An 18,691-nucleotide genomic window follows, 5' to 3' on the forward strand; every position below is an offset into this window, starting at 1 on the left:
GTATCAAATAATCAGATAGGTAAAGCTTCAAGACAACCAAATTCTTCATAGATGAGGTTTCCCTGTAGGTTACAAAAAACTTGATAGAAACATTCTCTCTAGTAAAATAGAGATTACACCACCTTGAAAATGGCTAAAACAAATACATGATTGGACTTTTAAGTTTTGATACTGGAAATCCTACCCTAAATACACAGAGTATTACAGTTTTTTTTCTATGGATTCCAAAGAAAAAGAGAGTTAAAACTACCTAAAACACAGATGATGGCTTTTCAGTGAATCAAACCAAGAAAATGAGAGCAAATTAAGATAGAGCACAGGATCCTTTTAAACTTGCAAATTAAATTGAAATATTCATTAATTCACACTGTGTATATGTGTGTGTGTGTGTATATATATATATGTGTGTGTGTGTTTATAATGTTTACAAAATAGCCAATGGGTATTCAATTATTTTTAAAATCCTTAATATTCAGGTTGGCCACACAATAAAGTGTAGGATATCAAGTTTTTCATAAACTGAATGTGGACCAAATTTATTAGTTTTTCCTATAAAAATAAGGTATCACAGACCATCCCTAATCCTGTCCCCCTCACTACCCCCAAGAGGTAGGGTAACACGAGATAGGTCCTTTCACACCTTTTTCTGCATAATTACAATGTGTGTGTATACATATATAAATATACACACTGATATATATATATCTGTAAATATAACCTACATCTGCTTGGTTTGCAACATAATGGATATTAATATCTACTGGCTAAGAAGCATTATAAATGCTTCCCCCTCCATGATTTTCCTTTCCTTTTTTGATTTTTCCCTCAGTATCATACTATCATGCAACTGCTTAAATGTCATCTTGGAATATCTTTCTAATTGTTCTGACCCCCTTACAGAAGAGCAAAGACTGATTTCTTCTAAACACTACATTATAAACTCAGGTGCTCGATAAATTCATATCAATTAATATTAATGATGTACTGTATATTACTTAGCAGAAAAGTTTTAAAAAATGAACTATACAGAAATTGTAAACCTAAATATCACTAGAAGCACAGGTCTAAATTTAAAACTTGAGGTATTTTAGTCTCTCAAGAGGTAAAGAAAAAAATACTATAGTTATAAAAATATTACAACAAATTAATTTTTTAATAACTGGAAGTTTGTACCTTTTGACCACCTTCACCCATTTCACCCACCTCCACTAACTCCCTGTCTCTGGCAACCACCAATCTGTTTTCTATATCCTTAAGTTTGGGGTGTTTTTATTTTATTCCACATATAAGTGAGATCATTCAGTATCTATCTCTGACTTTATTTCACTTAGCGTAATGCCCTCAAAGTCCATCCATGTTGTCACAAATGGCAGGATTTCTTTCTTTTTTTCTCTAATGGCTGAATAATATTCCTGGGGGGGGGGGGGATCATTTAAGAGTCTGATGGATATTTCAGACTATCTTTATATACACTTGTATATAGTTGTTAATGTTGCTTTTGTGAATATATTTGTGAGAGATTTCAGGGAGGGGTGTGTGTGTGCTTGAAAAGATGATCACAATTGACATCATGTCTTTTTGCACTTTATATTATGGAAATTTTCAACATACAAAGAGATGGATAAAACATTTTTTAAAAACCCAATAGAGGGACGCCTGGGTGGCTCAGTCGTTAAGCGTGTATCCCTTTGAATTAGTGTTCTTGTATTTTTTTTTAAGATTTTATTTACTTATTTGACAGAGAGAGAGAGAGAGCACAAGCAGGGGGAGCAGGAGAGGGAGAAGAAGGCTCCCCGCTGAGCAGGCAGCCTAATGGAGGGCTTGATTCCAGGGTCCTGGGGTCATGACCTGAGCCAAAGGCAGATGCCTAACCGACTGAGCCACCCAGGTGCTCGTGTTCTTGTATTTTTTGGATCATACCCAGTAGTACAACTACTGTATTATAGTTCCATTTTTAACTTTTTGAGGAACCTCCATACTGTTTTCCACAGCGACTGAACCAGTTTGCATTCCTACCAACACTGCATGAGCATTCCTTTTCTTCATCCTTGCCAATACTGGTGTTTGTTGTGTTTTTGATTTTAACCATTCTGACAGGTGTGAGGTAATATCTCATTGTAGTTTTGATCTGCATTTCCCTGATAAGGAGTGATACTGAGCATCCTTTCATGTGTCTGTTGGCCATCTGCATGTCTTCTTTGGAGAAATATCTATTTATGCCTTCTGCCCATTTTTTATTTATTTATTTTTATTTTTTTTAAAGATTTTATTTATTTATTTGACAGAGAGAGATACAGCGAGAGAGGGAACACAAGCAGGGGGAGTGGGAGAGGAAGAAGCAGGCTTCCCACCGAGCAGGGAGCCTGATGCGGGGCTTGATCCCAGGACTCTGGGACCATGACCTGAGCCGAATGCAGAAGCTTAACGACTGAGCCACCCAGGCGCCCCTGACTTCTGCCCATTTTTTAATTGGATTATTTGTTTTGGGAGGTGTTGAATTGTATCAGTTCTCTATATATTTTGGATACTAACCCTTTATCAAATATGTCATTTGCAAATATCTTCTCCCACTCAATAGGTTGCCTTTTAGTCTTGTTGACTGTTTCCTTCACTGTGCAAAAGCTTTTTATTTTGATGTAGTCCCAATACTTTGTCAAAGAAATTACTGCCTCTGCTCTCTTCTGCATTTTTATGGTTTCAGGTCTCATGTTTAGGTCTTTAATGCATTTTGTATTTATTTTTGGGTACAATGTAAGGAAGTTGTCTAGTTTCATTCTTTTGCTATGTAGCTATCCAGTTTCCCCAACACCATTTATGGAAGATACTGTCTTTTTCCCACTGGATATTCTTTCCTGCTTTGTTGAAGATTAATTGACTATATAATTGTGGGTTTATTTCTGGGTTTTCTATTCTGTTCCATTGATCTCTGTGTCTATTTTTGTGCCAGTTCCATACTATTTTGATTAATACAGCTTTGTAATATAACTTGAAGCCTGGAATTGTGATACCACCAGTTTAGCTTTTCTTTTTTCAAGATTCTTTTGGCTCTTCAGGGTCTTTTGTGGTTCTATACAAATTTTAGGTTTGTTCTAATTTGGTGAAAAATGTTGGTATTTTGATAGGGACTGCATTAAATCTGTAGATTGCTTTAGGTAATACAACATTTTAACAATATTTGTTCTTCCAATCCATGAGCATAGAATGTCTTTCCATTTCTTTGTGTCTTCTTAAATTTCTTTCATTGGTGTTTTATAGTTTTCCAAGTATAGGTCTTTCACCTCTTTGGTTAAGTTTATTCCTACAGACTTTATTATTTTTGATACAATTGTAAATGTGATTGTTTTGTTAACTTCTCTTCCTGCTGCTTCATTATTAGTATATAGAAATGCAACAGATTTATGTATGGTGATTTTGCATCCTAAGATTTTACTTAATTCACTTACCAGTTCTAGTAGTTTCTTGGGGGAGTCTTTAGGATTTTCTATATATACCATGTATGTCATCTGCAAATAGTGACAGTTTTACTTCTTCCTTATCAATTTGGATGCCTTTTATTTCTTTCTGCTGTCTGGTTGCTGTGGCTAGAACTTCCAGTACTATGTTGAATAAAAGTGGTGAGAGTGGAAATCCTTGACTTGTTCCTGACCTTAGGGGAAAAGCTCTCAGTTTTCCCCCATTCACTATGATGTTCCCTGTGAGTTTTTCATATAAGACCTTTACTTTATTTGTTGACGTATGTTCCCTCTAAACCTACTTTGTTGAGGGTTTTTATTATGAATGGATGTTGTACTTTATCAAGTGCTTTTCCCCCAACTATTGAAAGGATCATATGGTTCCTTTTTTTTATTTTTATTTTTTGCAGCATTCCACGATTCATTGTTTACATATAACACCCAGTGTTCCAGGCAGTATGTGCCCTCTTTAATACCCATCACCAGGCCAACCCATCCCCCCAAGGGATCAAATGGTTCTTATCCTTTCTCTTATTGATGTGATGTATCACATTGATTGATTTGGGAATACTGAACCACCCTAGCACCCCAGGAATAAATCCCACTTGACTGTGGTGAATGATTATTTTAATGTATTGTTGGATTTGGTTTGCTAGTATTTTGTTGAGGATTTTTGTATCTATGTTCATCAGAGGTTTGGCCTGTAGTTCTCTTTTTTGGTGGTATCTTTACCTGGTTTTGGTATCAGGGTAATGTTGGCTTCATAGAATGGATTTGGAAGTTCTCCTTCTTCTATTTTTCTGGGATAGTTTCAAAAGAATAGGTATTAACTCTTCTTTAAATGTTTGGTAGAAATCATCTGCAAAGCCGTCTGGTCCTGTACTTTCATTTGTTGGGAGGCTTTTTTTTTTTTTCTTTTAAAGATTTTATTTATTCATGTGAGAGAGAGAGAGAGAGAGCATGAGCAGGGCGGAGAGACAGAGGGAGACTCCCCCCCTGAGCAGGGAGCCAGATGAGGGGCTCAATCCCAGGACCTGGAGATCATGACCTGAGCCAAAGGCAGATGCTTAACCATCAGAGCCACCTAGGCACCCCTGGAGTTTTTGATTACTGATTCAATTTCCTTGCTAGTCATCAGTCTGTTCAAATTTTCTCTTTCTTCCTGCTTTAGTTTTGGTAGTTTCATTTATCCATTTCTTCTAGGTTATCCAATTTGTTGGCACATAACTTTTCATAATATTCTCTTACAGTCTTCTGCATTTCTGTGGTATTGGTTATTTCTCTCTCATTTGTGATTTTTGAGTTCTTTTTCTTTTCTTCTTGATCAATCTAGCTAGAGGCTTATCAATTTTGCTGATTTTTTTCAAAGAACCAGCTCCTAGGGGCGCCTGGGTGGCTCAGCTGGTAAGCATCTGACTCTTGACTTTGACTCAGGTCATGATCTCAGGGTTGTGAGATCGAGTCCCATGTGGGGCTCCATGATAACGGTGGAGTCTGCTTAAAATTCTCTCTCCCTCTGCCACTCTCCCCCATCGCTTACACGGAATATGTGTGCTCTCATTAAAAAAAAAAAAAAAAAGAATCAGATCCTGGTTTCATTGATCTATTGTTTTTCTAGTTTCTATATCATTTATTTCTTCTCTAATCTTTATTATTTCCTTCCTTCTGCTGGCTTTGGGTTTTGTTTTTTGCTCTTAATTTTATAAAAATCTTCATTTGTACATTCAAGCAAAGGAATTAAAAATCCCAGTTTAGGGGCACTTGGGTGGCTCAGTCAGTTAAGCGTCCAACTCTGGATTTCAGCTCAGGTCATGACCTCAAGGTTGTGAGATCAAGCCCCGCATCAGGCTCCATGCTCAGCAGAGAGTCTATTTGAGATTCTCCCTCTCCTTCTCCCTCTGGCCCTCCCCCGGCTCATGCTCTCTCTCTCTCTCTCTCTAATAAATAAAATCTAAAGAAAAAAAAAAACAGTCTAATGTAAAATCATTTTAGTTCATTAATCACTTGTGATTATTTTATAGCTTTATTTTTTTAAGACTTTATTTCTTTATTTGAGCGAGAGAGAGAGAGTGTGTGTGTGTGTGCGCGCGCGCGGAGGAGGAGCAGAGGGAGAGGGACAAGCAGACTCCACACTGAGCATGGAGCCCAATGTGGGGCTCGATCCCATGACCCTGAGATCACAACCTGAGCCAAAATCAAGAGTCAGAAACTTAACCTACTGAGCCACCCAGGCACCTCGATTATTTTATAGCTTTATTCAAAAAACTTAATTGGCCCCTATAGTCATAAGAATTCATATTCAGAGACCAAATTTCTACCTAATGATAAGAATCTCTTATACAAAAGATTCTGCCCAACACTTACTATTGATAATGTTATACTTCATATTCCACTGTTGTAAGTTCTTAAAGCATAACAACGTGCTTTAAATATGATCAGGGGCACCTGGGTGGTTCAGTCAGTTAAGCATCTGACTCTTGATTTCAGCTCAGGTCATGATCTCAGGGTTATGAGATCAAGCCCTGCACTGGGCTCCATACTGGGTGTGGAGCCTGCTTGAGTTTCTCGTTCTCCCTCTGCCCCTCTCCCTACCCACTCACCTCATTTTCTCTCTCTCAAAACAAAAGTAATAAAGAAGATCCTTGATTTAAAAAATAATAATAAATAAAATACTATGATCAAATTTCTATGTACTTCATCATCAAAAGTAAAAAAAACTTTCATTTTATTCCTCAAGCCAACTATAGGAATCATCTGTTTTTTAAATAGGTCAACTTTTAGACTAAAGCCTTAAAAAATTTACTTTAAAATTAATAAGAAAAAAACTTTTACACCTTACCTGATTACAAGTATCAGATAAAGAGTGTATAGCTTCAGAGAACATACTTGCTGAACCGGTATAAATCCAGGCAAGAAATTTAAAGAAGCAGTTTAATCCATTGCTAGGAGAGAAAGATAAAACAATTTAGCATAGGTTTTGATAAAAATTTCCACCAAAAGCTTATTTAATTGAGTATATAAACCTCCATACTAGATTCTGTTCAAAGTAAATTAAAAAGAATCTCTAGCCTTTAAGAATTTATTATATTTTAGGTAATAAGAGAATAAATTTGAAAAACACAGTTATGATATCATTAAATATTCAAATGAAGAAACATGATATGTGTAAACAAATTACTTAAGTATATTTTGAGAACTTATGAGAAGAGTGTGTTTTATATTTGGATGAAGTAAAGTTAGAAATTAAGTGTCTTAGGGTAGGTTAAAGAGGATCTACACTTGATATTGTCCAGCGCACTAATGTCACAAAGTCCATTTACTTAAGCAGGCCAGATGCCAGAGGTGAAGACAAATCTAGACCAAGCAGTCTCAGAATCATACTAGAAGATAATAGATGCTAAAAATAAACATGGTTAGCTCTGAGGAAGCTAGCTGTTCAGATTGCAACAGTAATGACTGGTACGGTTTACCTCGGGCACTACACTTAGTCACTTACCATGTTTTATTATAACACTATTATTATATAAATATTAATATCCTCATTGTATAAATAAGGAAACTGTACATCCCCTTCCAGCTCTCTTTCCCCTCTTTTCCACTTCATTGAAAGAATTATAGCTCCTCTTGCTGTATCCATTTTCCACATTTTGCACTAAGACTTCAGTCCATTTAACAATGGCTTATGCCTCAGATACCTCAGTAGATTATTCTTATCAGTACCACAACTGTTTCTTGCTACTAAATTCCTGAAAACATTTTAGTATTTTCCTTAATCTCACAGAAGCATATGCCACTTTTTTCTTAAAGGACTGTCTTCCTTGGCATCCATGATATCCCTGGTTTTCCTCCTAGTTCCTGATTTGCTTTCCTTTCTGTCTTGCTCCTTTCTCTTCCTCAGTCTCCTCTGCAGGCTCTTTTCCTCTACCCATTTCACAGATGTTAGCATTCTTCAAGGTTTCCTCCTGAGGGATTTTTCTTCCTCACACTTCATACACATTCTCCAGGTGATCTTAATTACTCCTGTGGCTTGGGGCACCTGGGTGGCTCAGTCGTTAAGCGTCTGCCTTCGGCTCAGGTCATGATCACAGGGTCCTGGAATGGAGCCCCGCATCTGGCTCCCTGCTCAGCAGGAAAGCCTGCTTCTCCCTCTCCCACTCCCCCTGCCTGTGTTCCCTCTCTCGCTGTGTCTTTCTCTGTCAAATAAATAAATAAAATCTAAAAAAAAAAAAAAAAAATTACTCCTATGGCTTTAATTATCATCTCTGTATTAATAACCCTCAACTCTAAATCCCTAATCCAGCTTTCCTTTGTGAGCTTCAGACCCAACATATATTAGTATTTATTAAGGACCTGTTATGTACTAGGTATTACACAAAGCAGTTTACATATATTACATACATTCTTCCAATGAAGAAAGTTTTAATTGCTAACCTCACTTTACTGAAGAGAGGAATTAATGCCATTGACCAACTCCACTTGGGTGCCCTACAGGCAGATCACTCAAACTCAAAAATACACTCATCATTTCCTTTGCTGCCAGCCTGCCCCTCCTTCAAGTGCTCCTTCTCTCAATGATGATGCCATTATCTATCCAATTGTCCAAACCAGAAACCTGGACCCATCCTTGACCATACCTCCTAAAACTTCTTGGACCTAAACATGTCTTTCCATCCCTACCTTCATTATCTCAGTTTAGTGCATCATCATCTCTTCTCTACATTACTGTACATGACATTCTCCAGTCTAGTGCCCCTCCAATCCTTAAAGATGAGAATTATGAATTGTATCTTTGTATTTCAAGACCCGACCACAATTCCTGACATGTCATATGTATATATTTTAGAAATAAACTAATGAATTATGGAATTAATACTTTTAAATATCCTAAAATAGGTTAATCAGCAAAAGAGAAAAAAGATAACAAAACAATACGAATCAAGAAGACAGAAGGAAAAAGAAGAGGCACAAATATCAATTATGTTCTTCCAAGTTAAATGGGGAAAAACAAGAAATATAAATATTCTTCAGTAGTTATGACCCAGGTTGATTTAGTTACTCAAAAAATGATCTCAGCCAATTCACCTTTTTAAAAAAGACTTCTTTCAACTCCAGTGAAAATAAAAGAATTTTCAGAGAGCAACTATTCTTACATCCTAACCACTCCAAAAATAGACCCAGCACAAGCATGGATATCTACGTGGACTCTTCCCTCATCATTTTACTGACAATATTAACAAAGGCTCATTCAACTTCCTTCTAATAACATGAACTTATAACCCTTTACCTAAATACCAAGTAATAAATTTTTACATTCATAGATATACACATTAAAAATAATATACTTTTTTTTTTTTTTTGACAGAGAGAGCAAGCGTACAAACAGGGGAAGCAGCAGGCAGAGGAAGAAGCAGGCTCCCTGCTCAGCAGGGAGCCCGACATGGGGCTCGATCCCAGGACCCTGGGATCATGACCTGAGCCAAAGGCAGATGCTTAATCGTCTGAGCCACCCAGGCGTCCCAAAAATAATATATTTCTATTTTAAATGGTACTTACATGCAAATGGCAACCATCACCACTTTTCCTGGCCCTTTAAAAAAAACTGATGTTGTTCTGGACCGTGGCTATAAAAAAACAAACAAAAAAACACACAGAAAAAATCTTTAAAATTTCCCAGAGAAACAGTTTAATGCTTATAAGTGATCTGACACACCAGAAAATATGTCCTCTATTAAACCCTCTGAACAACTAGATTTAGTTATTGCTTTTTTCTCCAGAATCTCCACTTTAAAAAGTGAGAAGATAGAAACTGAGAGTACATATGAGTCCTTTTCCAAAACCTTAATTGTTTGTTTCCTTGTAAGTAATCTCCTGCCTACTGCCAGAAAAGATCTGAGTTGGTTACATAGAAACCAGGGATAAAGTGAGAAAAATGTACTGAACTAAAATCGATATATTCTAAAATTTTTCCATTTCCTGAGCAACTTAACTTTTAAACAAGGAATGGCCAAAGCCAAGTTTGCTTCTCTAATTTAACTCCTTACTGCTCTCTAAATACCAAAGACCTCAAGTGATAATATGTTTAATTCCAAAACAGACCAAAAGAAAGAAATCAAGTAAAGAAAACTATTTTTCTTGAGTTAAATGTAGCTTTGCTGTTCCTTCAGTGTATACTTTCTATGTTTTTTCTCCTGCTCTTTCCTCTCCCTGGAATGCTATCATCATCTTCTACCACAATTTATCCAGCTTTTACTTATCCTGTTCCATGTTAGGCCAACTGGCATTTTTCTATGTAAAGCCTTCCTTGGTCGGTCACAGAGAATAAATACTCACTCTGCTGCACATTTATTATTGAACTTTACATTTCTATTAAAGTACTTCATATAATTCTGCCTTATGTAATTTATTCAAGAAATATTTATTGTGCAACTACTACATGCTTGGCATAATTCTAGATGCTAGGACCTGACAGTAAACAAAACAAGAGTCCTGCCTTCACTGATTTCACAATCTAGTCCAGGAAGATAGAAAATAAATCCATAAACAAAAATATAACATCAGATAGTAATGAACATAACAAAATAAAACAGAACGGAGAGGATCATGTATGGGGGGGAGGGTGTATGTGGAAAGCGTTATTTTAGCTAGAGTAGGAAAGAGGTTCAAAGATGAGAAGGCAGCAACCATGAAAAAATATGGAAGAATGGTTTCAGGCAAAGTATACATACAGCACATTTAAAGACTGTGGAAAAGAAATAAGTTTGGTATATGGAAAGGACAAAATAAGGTTGGGTTGGTGTGGCTAAGAGCATAGAAAGCAAGGAAAATGGTAGGGGTTGAGGACAGAGAAGGAGGCAGGGACCACATTCCACAGGATTTTGGAAACTATGGTAAGGAGTATAACTCTTATTCTACTGGCAAAAAGTCACCATATGCTTTTAAGCAGGTATTTGGTATAGTCAAATTTAGGTTTTACAAAGATATAGTTTAAAATGTAGAGCATAGGGGTGCCTGGGTGGCTCAGTCAGGTAAGCGTGTGCCTTCGGCTCAGGTCGTGATCCCAGGGTCCTGGGATCGAGTCCCGTATCGGGCTCCCTGCTCAGCAGGGAGCCTGCTTCTCCCTCTGCCTGGTGCTCCCCCTGCTTGTGTGTTCTCTGTCTCTGACAAATAAATAAAAATAAATAAAATCTTTCAATAAAATGTAGAGAATAAATTATGGGGACAAAAGCAGAGGTGGAGAGAACAATTAGGAGGGTACTCCAGGTAAAGGATGGTGATGATTTAGACTAAGGTTTCAGTAAGAGGCATGGTGAGAAGCAAGTACACTAGGTATCTATCTTGGAGAAAATGCCAGTTGGACCTGCTAATGGGCTTTAAATATAAAAGGGTCTATAATGAATCTCCAATATTTGGCGATTGAGTAAATAAGCAGAGATTTTTTGCAGAAGAGATGAAGGAAGTGGAGGTATTAATGAAGTACAAGGAAAACCAGGAGAAAGACTATCTTGGGCTCCTAGAGAACAAGGTGTTCCAAGGAAAAGGAATACTTGCTACTGGTGGTGGACACTTGAATACTTCTTCCTTCTCAGATTTCCATGAGAAGAGATTCCTGCCCCCCACCCCGCCCTGCGGTAATGGTGGCCTCCCCTCCTCCCCAGTGGCCCTCTGGAGGTTGACTAAGTTTAGTGAGGTAAATTTAGGAGAGAATGCTGGGCATGCTTATTAGCTCCCTCCTTTGTTTTGGGAATTGGTACACATTCTTTTCTGTTCTTTCATGGCTCCATATTTGGGCAAGACAGGTAGAGCTGTCTACAATTTACTGGGTAAGTCTAAATCAAAAGAGTCTTTAAGATCTAACGTACTGGCTTGGAACTCTGAGAAACAGATGAGGAAAACAAATAAGGAGTAAAATTTTAGGTTGTTACTGGGGTCATGACATGGAAGAGTTACTTCTTGGTAAGTCCCCACAGCTTATGGCGGTTTTGTCCCCTTGCATACAGACGACAATACCCTTGAGGACGTAGAAACAGCCCTCATTGAGAGCTGTAAGACAGGCTGCTTGCTGCAGCTTACACTTGAATGCCATAGATGCACCCTGGCTGGGTATTGCCAAGAAAGCTGAGGTGAGATTCCATATCAGGAATTAGGGGAGAAAAGTGCCTATTTAAATTTTTTCTCACTATTATAGTGTTTTGCAGTCAGGTCTGCAGACCAAGATTTTAAATAGCACCTCCTACATTCCCTGTGGACAAGAGAACACAAGAGGGAGCTTCTAGATTTTAAGTGTTAAGGCCAGCTCTTGACAAACAATGTGCAATTAGATGCCCCCAAATTCTGTTTTGAACTGCCCCCAGAGCTAAGACAAGGAATTAGGCAGGAAGAAACCTTATCCATGATTTTACTTGAACTTAGATTTGCAAACTACAAATTCTGACCATGGCTCTAGATTTCTGAGTTCTATTGTTTATTGATTAATAAAAACCAGAGTATGTCTGTTTTATTATAATGAGAATGTGCTGTATCCTTTGGCTGAATAGAGAAAAACAAAACTCCAAAAAATTATTTTAGGAACAGTAAAAAAAAATGCAGAGATAAATGAAAAGATGTTGTTTAAAGTGGAAGATGAGAAATCTTTCTTTAGAAGAAAGGTATGAGAACTTTTGGGATAAGTAAGACAGATAAGGAAGGAAAATGAGATCTTTAAAATTAGAATAGAATATTATAAGGAAAAAGAGATTCATGGAGCACAGATTGTTGATAAAAAATGATTACAGAAAAGGTGAAAACATGTTGGTATTCATGAGATCAGAAATAGTGACAAAGTCCAAGGAAAAGCAAGAGATCTACAAGGAGCCAGGATTCACAACCCCCTTGGGAAGCATCCTGTTAAAGTCACCCCTAAATTCCATTAATAAAAGCAATTAGAGAACTACCCCTTAGAAATCAGAATGGCCAATATGCTGGGAATTACTGAAACTGGAAGATGGGTATATCAAATATTTATTTTTTTCTACTTTTGTATATATTTGAAATTTTTCATAATAAACAATTTTTTTAAAATATTGGAACAGGGTGCCTGGATGGCTCAGTCGTTAAGTGTCTGCCTTCGGCTCAGGTCATGATTCCAGGGTCCTGGGATCGAGCTCTGCATTGTGCTCCCTCCTCAGTGGAAGGCCTGCTGCTCCCACTCCCACTCCCCATGTTTGTGTTCCCTCTCTTGCTGTGTGTCTCTCTCTGTCAAATAAATAAATAAAATCTTAAAAAAAAAAAAAAAACTGCTTCATGAACTTCATACTTCAGGGGTCTGCAAACTTAAAAAAAATAAAAATAAAATATTGGAACAAAATTAGAAAATTTGGCAATATTTCAAAAAGGACTACCAGCAAAATCAGTGTAAAATACTCAAAGCACTACTTGTACTTCAAGGTTATAACGGCAAGTAGAGATAAAGGTACTTCTGATGCTCTAAAGGACTATCACAAATAAATCCACAGAATTAGAATTCTAAGGAAAGGCACAAGAAAGTAGAAATGTATTAAAGGAGAAATGTATTAAAAGGACATTGAGAAATTAGATATCAGACAGTTAGATATTGTTCTGACGAGAGAATGCTTTTGGCAGACCCAGGACATAGTGAGTTCATATATATCACTACTAGAGCTCCCCTAATACATAGAAAAATACCAAAGAAAAACAAGTGTCTGGATCAGAAAAAAAAAAAGTAAAGAACTTAATATTTAATTTAAAAACATTTAATATTTAACAGGACTAGCCCCATATATTTTAAAGAAGGAAAGCAGCCATCTTCAGTAGAAGAGTAAATGTTCCTTACAGAAATATGGGAACAGTAGAGGGAAATTAAAGTGTTATCCTATTACTACAAAAAAAAGAATGTAATAGAAACAAATTCTAGGGGTGCCTGGGTGGCTCAGTCGGTGAAAAGCGTCTGCCTTCGGCTCAGAGCATGATCTCAGGGTCCTGGGATCGAGCCCCACGTCCGGCTCCTGCTCAGAAGGGAGGTCTGCTTCTCCCTCTCCCTCTGCCCCTAATCATGCTCTCTCTTTCTTACTCACTCAAATAAATAAATAAATAAATAAAATCTTAAAAAAAAAAAAAAAAGAAATTCCATTCAAACCGTGGAATGTTTCAAGGTTGACAAGTATGAATCCTCAAAAGGCTTCTAGTGACACTGATTTCAGAAGTCAGCAGCTACTCTCAAACATCCGGTGACAATGATCCTCCATGTGAAACAGATCTAACACCTAGGAACAGATCTTCCCAGGAGGCTGGTCTCACCAGCCTAAGCTATTCCACAGCTGCCAGGGCACCGAAGTGAAAAGGTTGGCTCATGAGGCAGACAAGGACTCCACCAATGGAATGCCAGAAACACAAAATTCAAATGGGAAATGGAAATTACGGAGTTTTGAATATAATGAATGGAAAAGAAAAGAACATCCAATAAAATATGACTACAGTTGTCATCATTGCCAACCTAAATTTTGCCAAAAGGGAGCAAGGTCTCAAATGTAACTCAGAAGAAAGGAGACAATTTGCACAGCTAGCCTTTTCTCCAGATAGGACATTCACTTCTTGACAGGAGATACTTCCCAATTAGGTTTAAATGCAATGGTGACTCTGGACATGACTACTTGGTTTGTTGGAGGTAATGGTGACTTTGATAAGAGCCATTCAGTGGAGTGGTGGGGATGAAAGCCCAAATGAAGAGGATTCAGAAGAGAATAAGAGGTAGGATAATAGAAGTAAACTTTCTATACTAGTCCCAATATTAATTTCCTTCTAATAGGAAGTAGATAAGTTATTAAATCTGGTGATGGAAAGGGAGGTACTTTTATCAATTACATCTATTTTTTTCAGTGAAAGATGAAGCAAGGTCATCAGCTGAAGAGTAAGGCTGTAGGAAGTTTGGGAAGAGAGGAAAAGTATGCAACAGCTACCTGAGAGAGAGACTGAATGCACTATGGAAGTTCAGTAAGACTCTCAAATAGCATCATGTCTGCTGGTTTTATATATACTCATATAATACGAAAAAAAGAATCAGAATGGCTGTGTAATTTTCTCCTCCAAGGGCTAAACTTTTTGAGTACAAGCAGAGAAGTGGCAGTTTGAATATTTAATCAGGGTTAGAAGTAGGAGAGAGGACAAAGGAAATTAAAGGTGTTTATGAGAGCTGAATTTTGCTAAAAACCTAAGAAAATAGGTTCTCCCTTACCTCTATCTATACACCTATGGTTTATAACACTGTTATGAATTTTTTTAATTTGTTATTGTTATGTTAATCACCATACATTACATCATTAGTTTTTGATGTAGTGTTCCATGATTCATTGTTTGCATATAACACCCAGTGCTCCATGCAGAATGTGCCCTCTTTAATACCCATCACCAGGCTAACCCATCCTCCCACCCCCCTCCCCTCTAGAACCCTCAGTTTGTTTTTCAGAGTCCATCATCTCTCATGGTTCGTCTCCCCCTCCGATTCCCCCCCCTTCATTCTTCCCCTCCTGCTATCTTTTTCTTTTCTTAACATATATTGCATTATTTGTTTCAGAGGTACAGATCTGTGATTCAACAGTCTTGCACAATTCACAGCACTCACCATAGCACATACCCTCCCCAATGTCTATCACCCAGCCACCCCATCCCTCCCACCCCCACAACACTGTTATGAATTTAAAGAGAAGTTGTCCCAGTTTTTTTTAATTTCAAGAAAACCAAACAGAGACAAACAGACTATATAATTTGTTAAGTTACAATGTGCTCAAGAAAATCTTGAATTATGATCAGACATGCTAAAATTTCACAATGGACTGATACTAAAATTTCACTGTGCAAAATATACACACATAACATTATCAGAAAGATAATCTTACCTTGGTGTTTCCCAGGAAGTCTCTATATTCTCTTAATATTTTTTGGTTTCTAAATAGCCCTTTATAAGAAAAGAATTACAAAATACATTTAGCTCATACATATTCTGTTAGTCACATTTTAGGGTAACACAATTATTCTCTTTGAGAGTATGTTAAATATGTTCTACTGGCTATCAGCAAAAATATCAGATTATTATAAAAAATCTGGATCTGCAACTCAAATAAAAAATGGGCAAAAGACTAGAACAGACCTTTCTCCAAAGATGATATACAAATGGCCAACAAGCACATTAAAGGATGCTCATATCAAACTTATTATCAGAAAAACGCAGATTAAAACTACAACGAGGTATCACCTCACACCCATCAGAATGGCCATTATCCAAAAACCAAACCAAACCAAACCCAGAAAATAATAAGCGTTGGTGAGGATGTGGAGAAACTGAAAACCTTCTGTATACTGGTGGGACTGTAAAATGGTGCAACCGCCATGGAAAGCAACATGGAGGGTTCCTCAAAAAATTAAACACTACCATATGATCTAGTAATCCCACTTGCAGGTATACATCAAAAAAAAAAAAAAGAAAGAAAGAAAGAAAGAAAGAAAGAAAGAAAGAAAGAAAGAAAAAGAAAAAGAAAAGCAAGCAAGCAAGCAGGGTCTCAAAGAAATATTTACATACCCATATTCAGAGCACCACTATTCAGAATAGTCAAGAAGTGGAAGCATCCAAAATGTCCATGGATAAACAAAATGCAGTATATGCATACAATGAAATATTATTCAAACTTAAAAAGGAAATTCTGGCACACAGATGAACCTTGAGGACATTAAGCTATGTGAGATAACGCAGTTAAAAAGACAAATTTTGTATGATTCTATTTATATGAGATATCTATAGCAGTCAAATTCATAGAAACAGAAAGTAGGAGACTGGTTACCAAGGGCTATAGGTAGGGGAAAAGGGGAACCACTGGGTAACAGAGTTTCAGTTTTACATGATGAAAAAGTTCTGGGAAAAAATTTTCTGAATATCTGTTTCATAACAATGTGAATATACTTAACAATTCTGTTAAAATGATAAATTCTGTTGTGTTTTTTTAACACAATAAAAAAAAGGCAGGGAGAAATCTAGATTTGCAATGAGAGAAAGGCACTTTTTAAAATATTTATTTGTTGGGGCGCCTGGGTGGCTCAGTCTTTAAGCGTCTGCCTCAGTTTTTAAGCGTCTGCCTTCGCCTCAGGTCATGATCCCAGGGTCCTGGGATCCAGCCCCACATCGGGCTCCCTGCTCTGCGGGAGGCCTGCTTCTCCCTCTCCCACTCCCCCTGCTTGTGTTCCCTCTCTTGCTGTCTCTCTCTCTCTCAAAAAAACAAATAAATAAATCTTTAAAAAAATAAAATATTTATTTGTTTATTTATTTTAGAGTGTGGGGGTAGGCAGGGGCAGAAGGAGAGAAAGAATCTTAAGCAGGCTCCAGGCCTAGTGCAGAGCCTGAGGCGGGGCTTGATCTCACAACCCAGAGATCATGACCTGAGCTGAAATCTAGAGTTGGACACTTAACCAACTGAGCCACCCAGCCACGAGAAAGGTACTTTGATATAAGGTCTCTTCTCAATACTATCTAAAAATATGAGTTACTTAATCTTAATAAAAGAATCAAGTCTTCATTTTTTAGCTCAAGGTTTAAAAATACAAGAAAAACAAATTTCTATTATTTTCTCAAATAGTGTTTAAATATTTCCTTTAAAGTATGTACAGCCTATTCATGGTATCATTATTTTAATAGCATAAGACTGGAAACAACCTGTGGGGGGAATGATTGAGTAAACTATGGTGTACCCCCCAAAATGGAGTATTATAAAAGGAATGAAGAAATGTCTCTATTTACTGCTATAGAATGGTCCTCAGGACATAATGTCAATAAAAAAAGAAAAGACAGAAAGTATACCTTATTTATGAAAGGGGACTGGGGGGAGGGTTAATACCAGTATATATGCATTTCATAATATGTTTTTTAATGGAAAAAATAGCTTCAAAACTAATTTTTTAAATGGTTACTGATGCGAGAAGGAGGAATAAGGTAGAAAAGATAAGGATGGAAACTAAATTTCTCTGAAGGTTTTGTCTGGTAGATGTGACTTTGGAATCATGTAAATATTTTACAAAATTATAAAATAAAAATCAAAATTATTTCTAAAAATCTAAAGCAAAATAAACAAAGGAACTTAATTTTACATCTATTTTATGGTTTATCCATGCAGACAGAAATTTCAAGTGAATTTAAAACAAAGAAATATAACTATACATCCCTAGTGGAATATATACTAAAGACAAAAAGAAAAGTCAAGAAAACTTAAATCATCCTGATGGCAATAACATTGGTATTACTATTTTGAAACTACACTGTAAGAATAAACCAAAATTGTAATTAATTATACTAATGGATTAAGAAATAAGATTTTCAGGGGTGCCTGGGTGGCTCAGTCGTTAAACGGCTGCCTTCGGCTCAGGTCATGATCCCAGGGTCCTGGGATCGAGCCCCGCATCGGGCTCCCTGCTCAGCGGGAAGCCTGCTTCTCCCTCTCCCACTCGCCCTGCTTGTGTTCCCTCTCTTGCTGCCTCTCAAATAAAAAAAAAAAAGAAAGAAAGAAATAAGATTTCCAGTGTAAGAAAAGAGTTACAAAACACAACAAAGAAAAAAAAATTAAGTTTTTCAGAATAGCCTGTATATCTTCTCTCTTAAGAAAAATGAAGTATTTCCTATTACTGTCCACTGGAAAGACCTTAAAAATATGCCAACCTATTAAAAATGAGTACCCCTGGGGCACCTGGATGGCTCAGTCAGTTAAGCATCCAACTCTTGATTTCTGCTCAGGTCATGATCTTGGGGTGATGAGACTGAGCCCTGCATCAGGCTCCATGGTGGGCATAGAGCCTGCTTGGGATTCTCTTTCTCCCTCTCCCTTTGCCGCTCCACACCTCTCTCTCTCTCTCAAAAAAAAAAAAAAAAAAAAGTACCCCTAATGCTAATACCCCGAGTACAATCTCTCAATTTTATTTACCACTAAAAAGAAATGGGGTTCCTTTCAGAGATGGGTAATGCCCAGTTTGGGGCAGGACATATACAAGATAAACCTGAAACGTCTTATTGTACCTAAAAGCAAGGATGCTACAATACTAGGGTTATGACAAAGGGACTTCAGAACCAACTTGAAGTGCTTCCATTGGCCAAAAATGGGACAATTTGAGCCCCACTACTTTGCCTATTTTGTTCCTTCCTTCCTAGCATGTCTCCTCCACCCTTTCCCTTCTCCTTGATCACCTTCCTATCTCACTGCTCCCCCTCTTTA

General features: G+C 37.2%; 1 protein-coding gene across 1 annotated transcript in view; it reads right to left on the bottom strand.

Annotated features, from left to right (window-relative positions):
• Positions 1 to 18,691, bottom strand: part of SLC30A9 (solute carrier family 30 member 9) — an 80,204-nt gene that overhangs the window by 25,416 nt on the left and 36,097 nt on the right. Inside the window, exons 7-9 of the mRNA XM_035005066.1 lie at positions 15,341 to 15,399; positions 9,006 to 9,073; positions 6,292 to 6,394 (exon numbers count right to left, since the gene is read on the bottom strand). Coding sequence (XP_034860957.1) covers positions 6,292 to 6,394; positions 9,006 to 9,073; positions 15,341 to 15,399 — 230 coding nt within the window. The remainder of the gene's footprint in view (positions 1 to 6,291; positions 6,395 to 9,005; positions 9,074 to 15,340; positions 15,400 to 18,691) is intronic.

This window comes from Mirounga leonina, unplaced genomic scaffold (genome assembly GCF_011800145.1).
Source record: "Mirounga leonina isolate KUSES-001 unplaced genomic scaffold, KU_Mleo_1.0 Mir_129, whole genome shotgun sequence".
Taxonomy (NCBI): Eukaryota; Metazoa; Chordata; class Mammalia; order Carnivora; family Phocidae; genus Mirounga; species Mirounga leonina.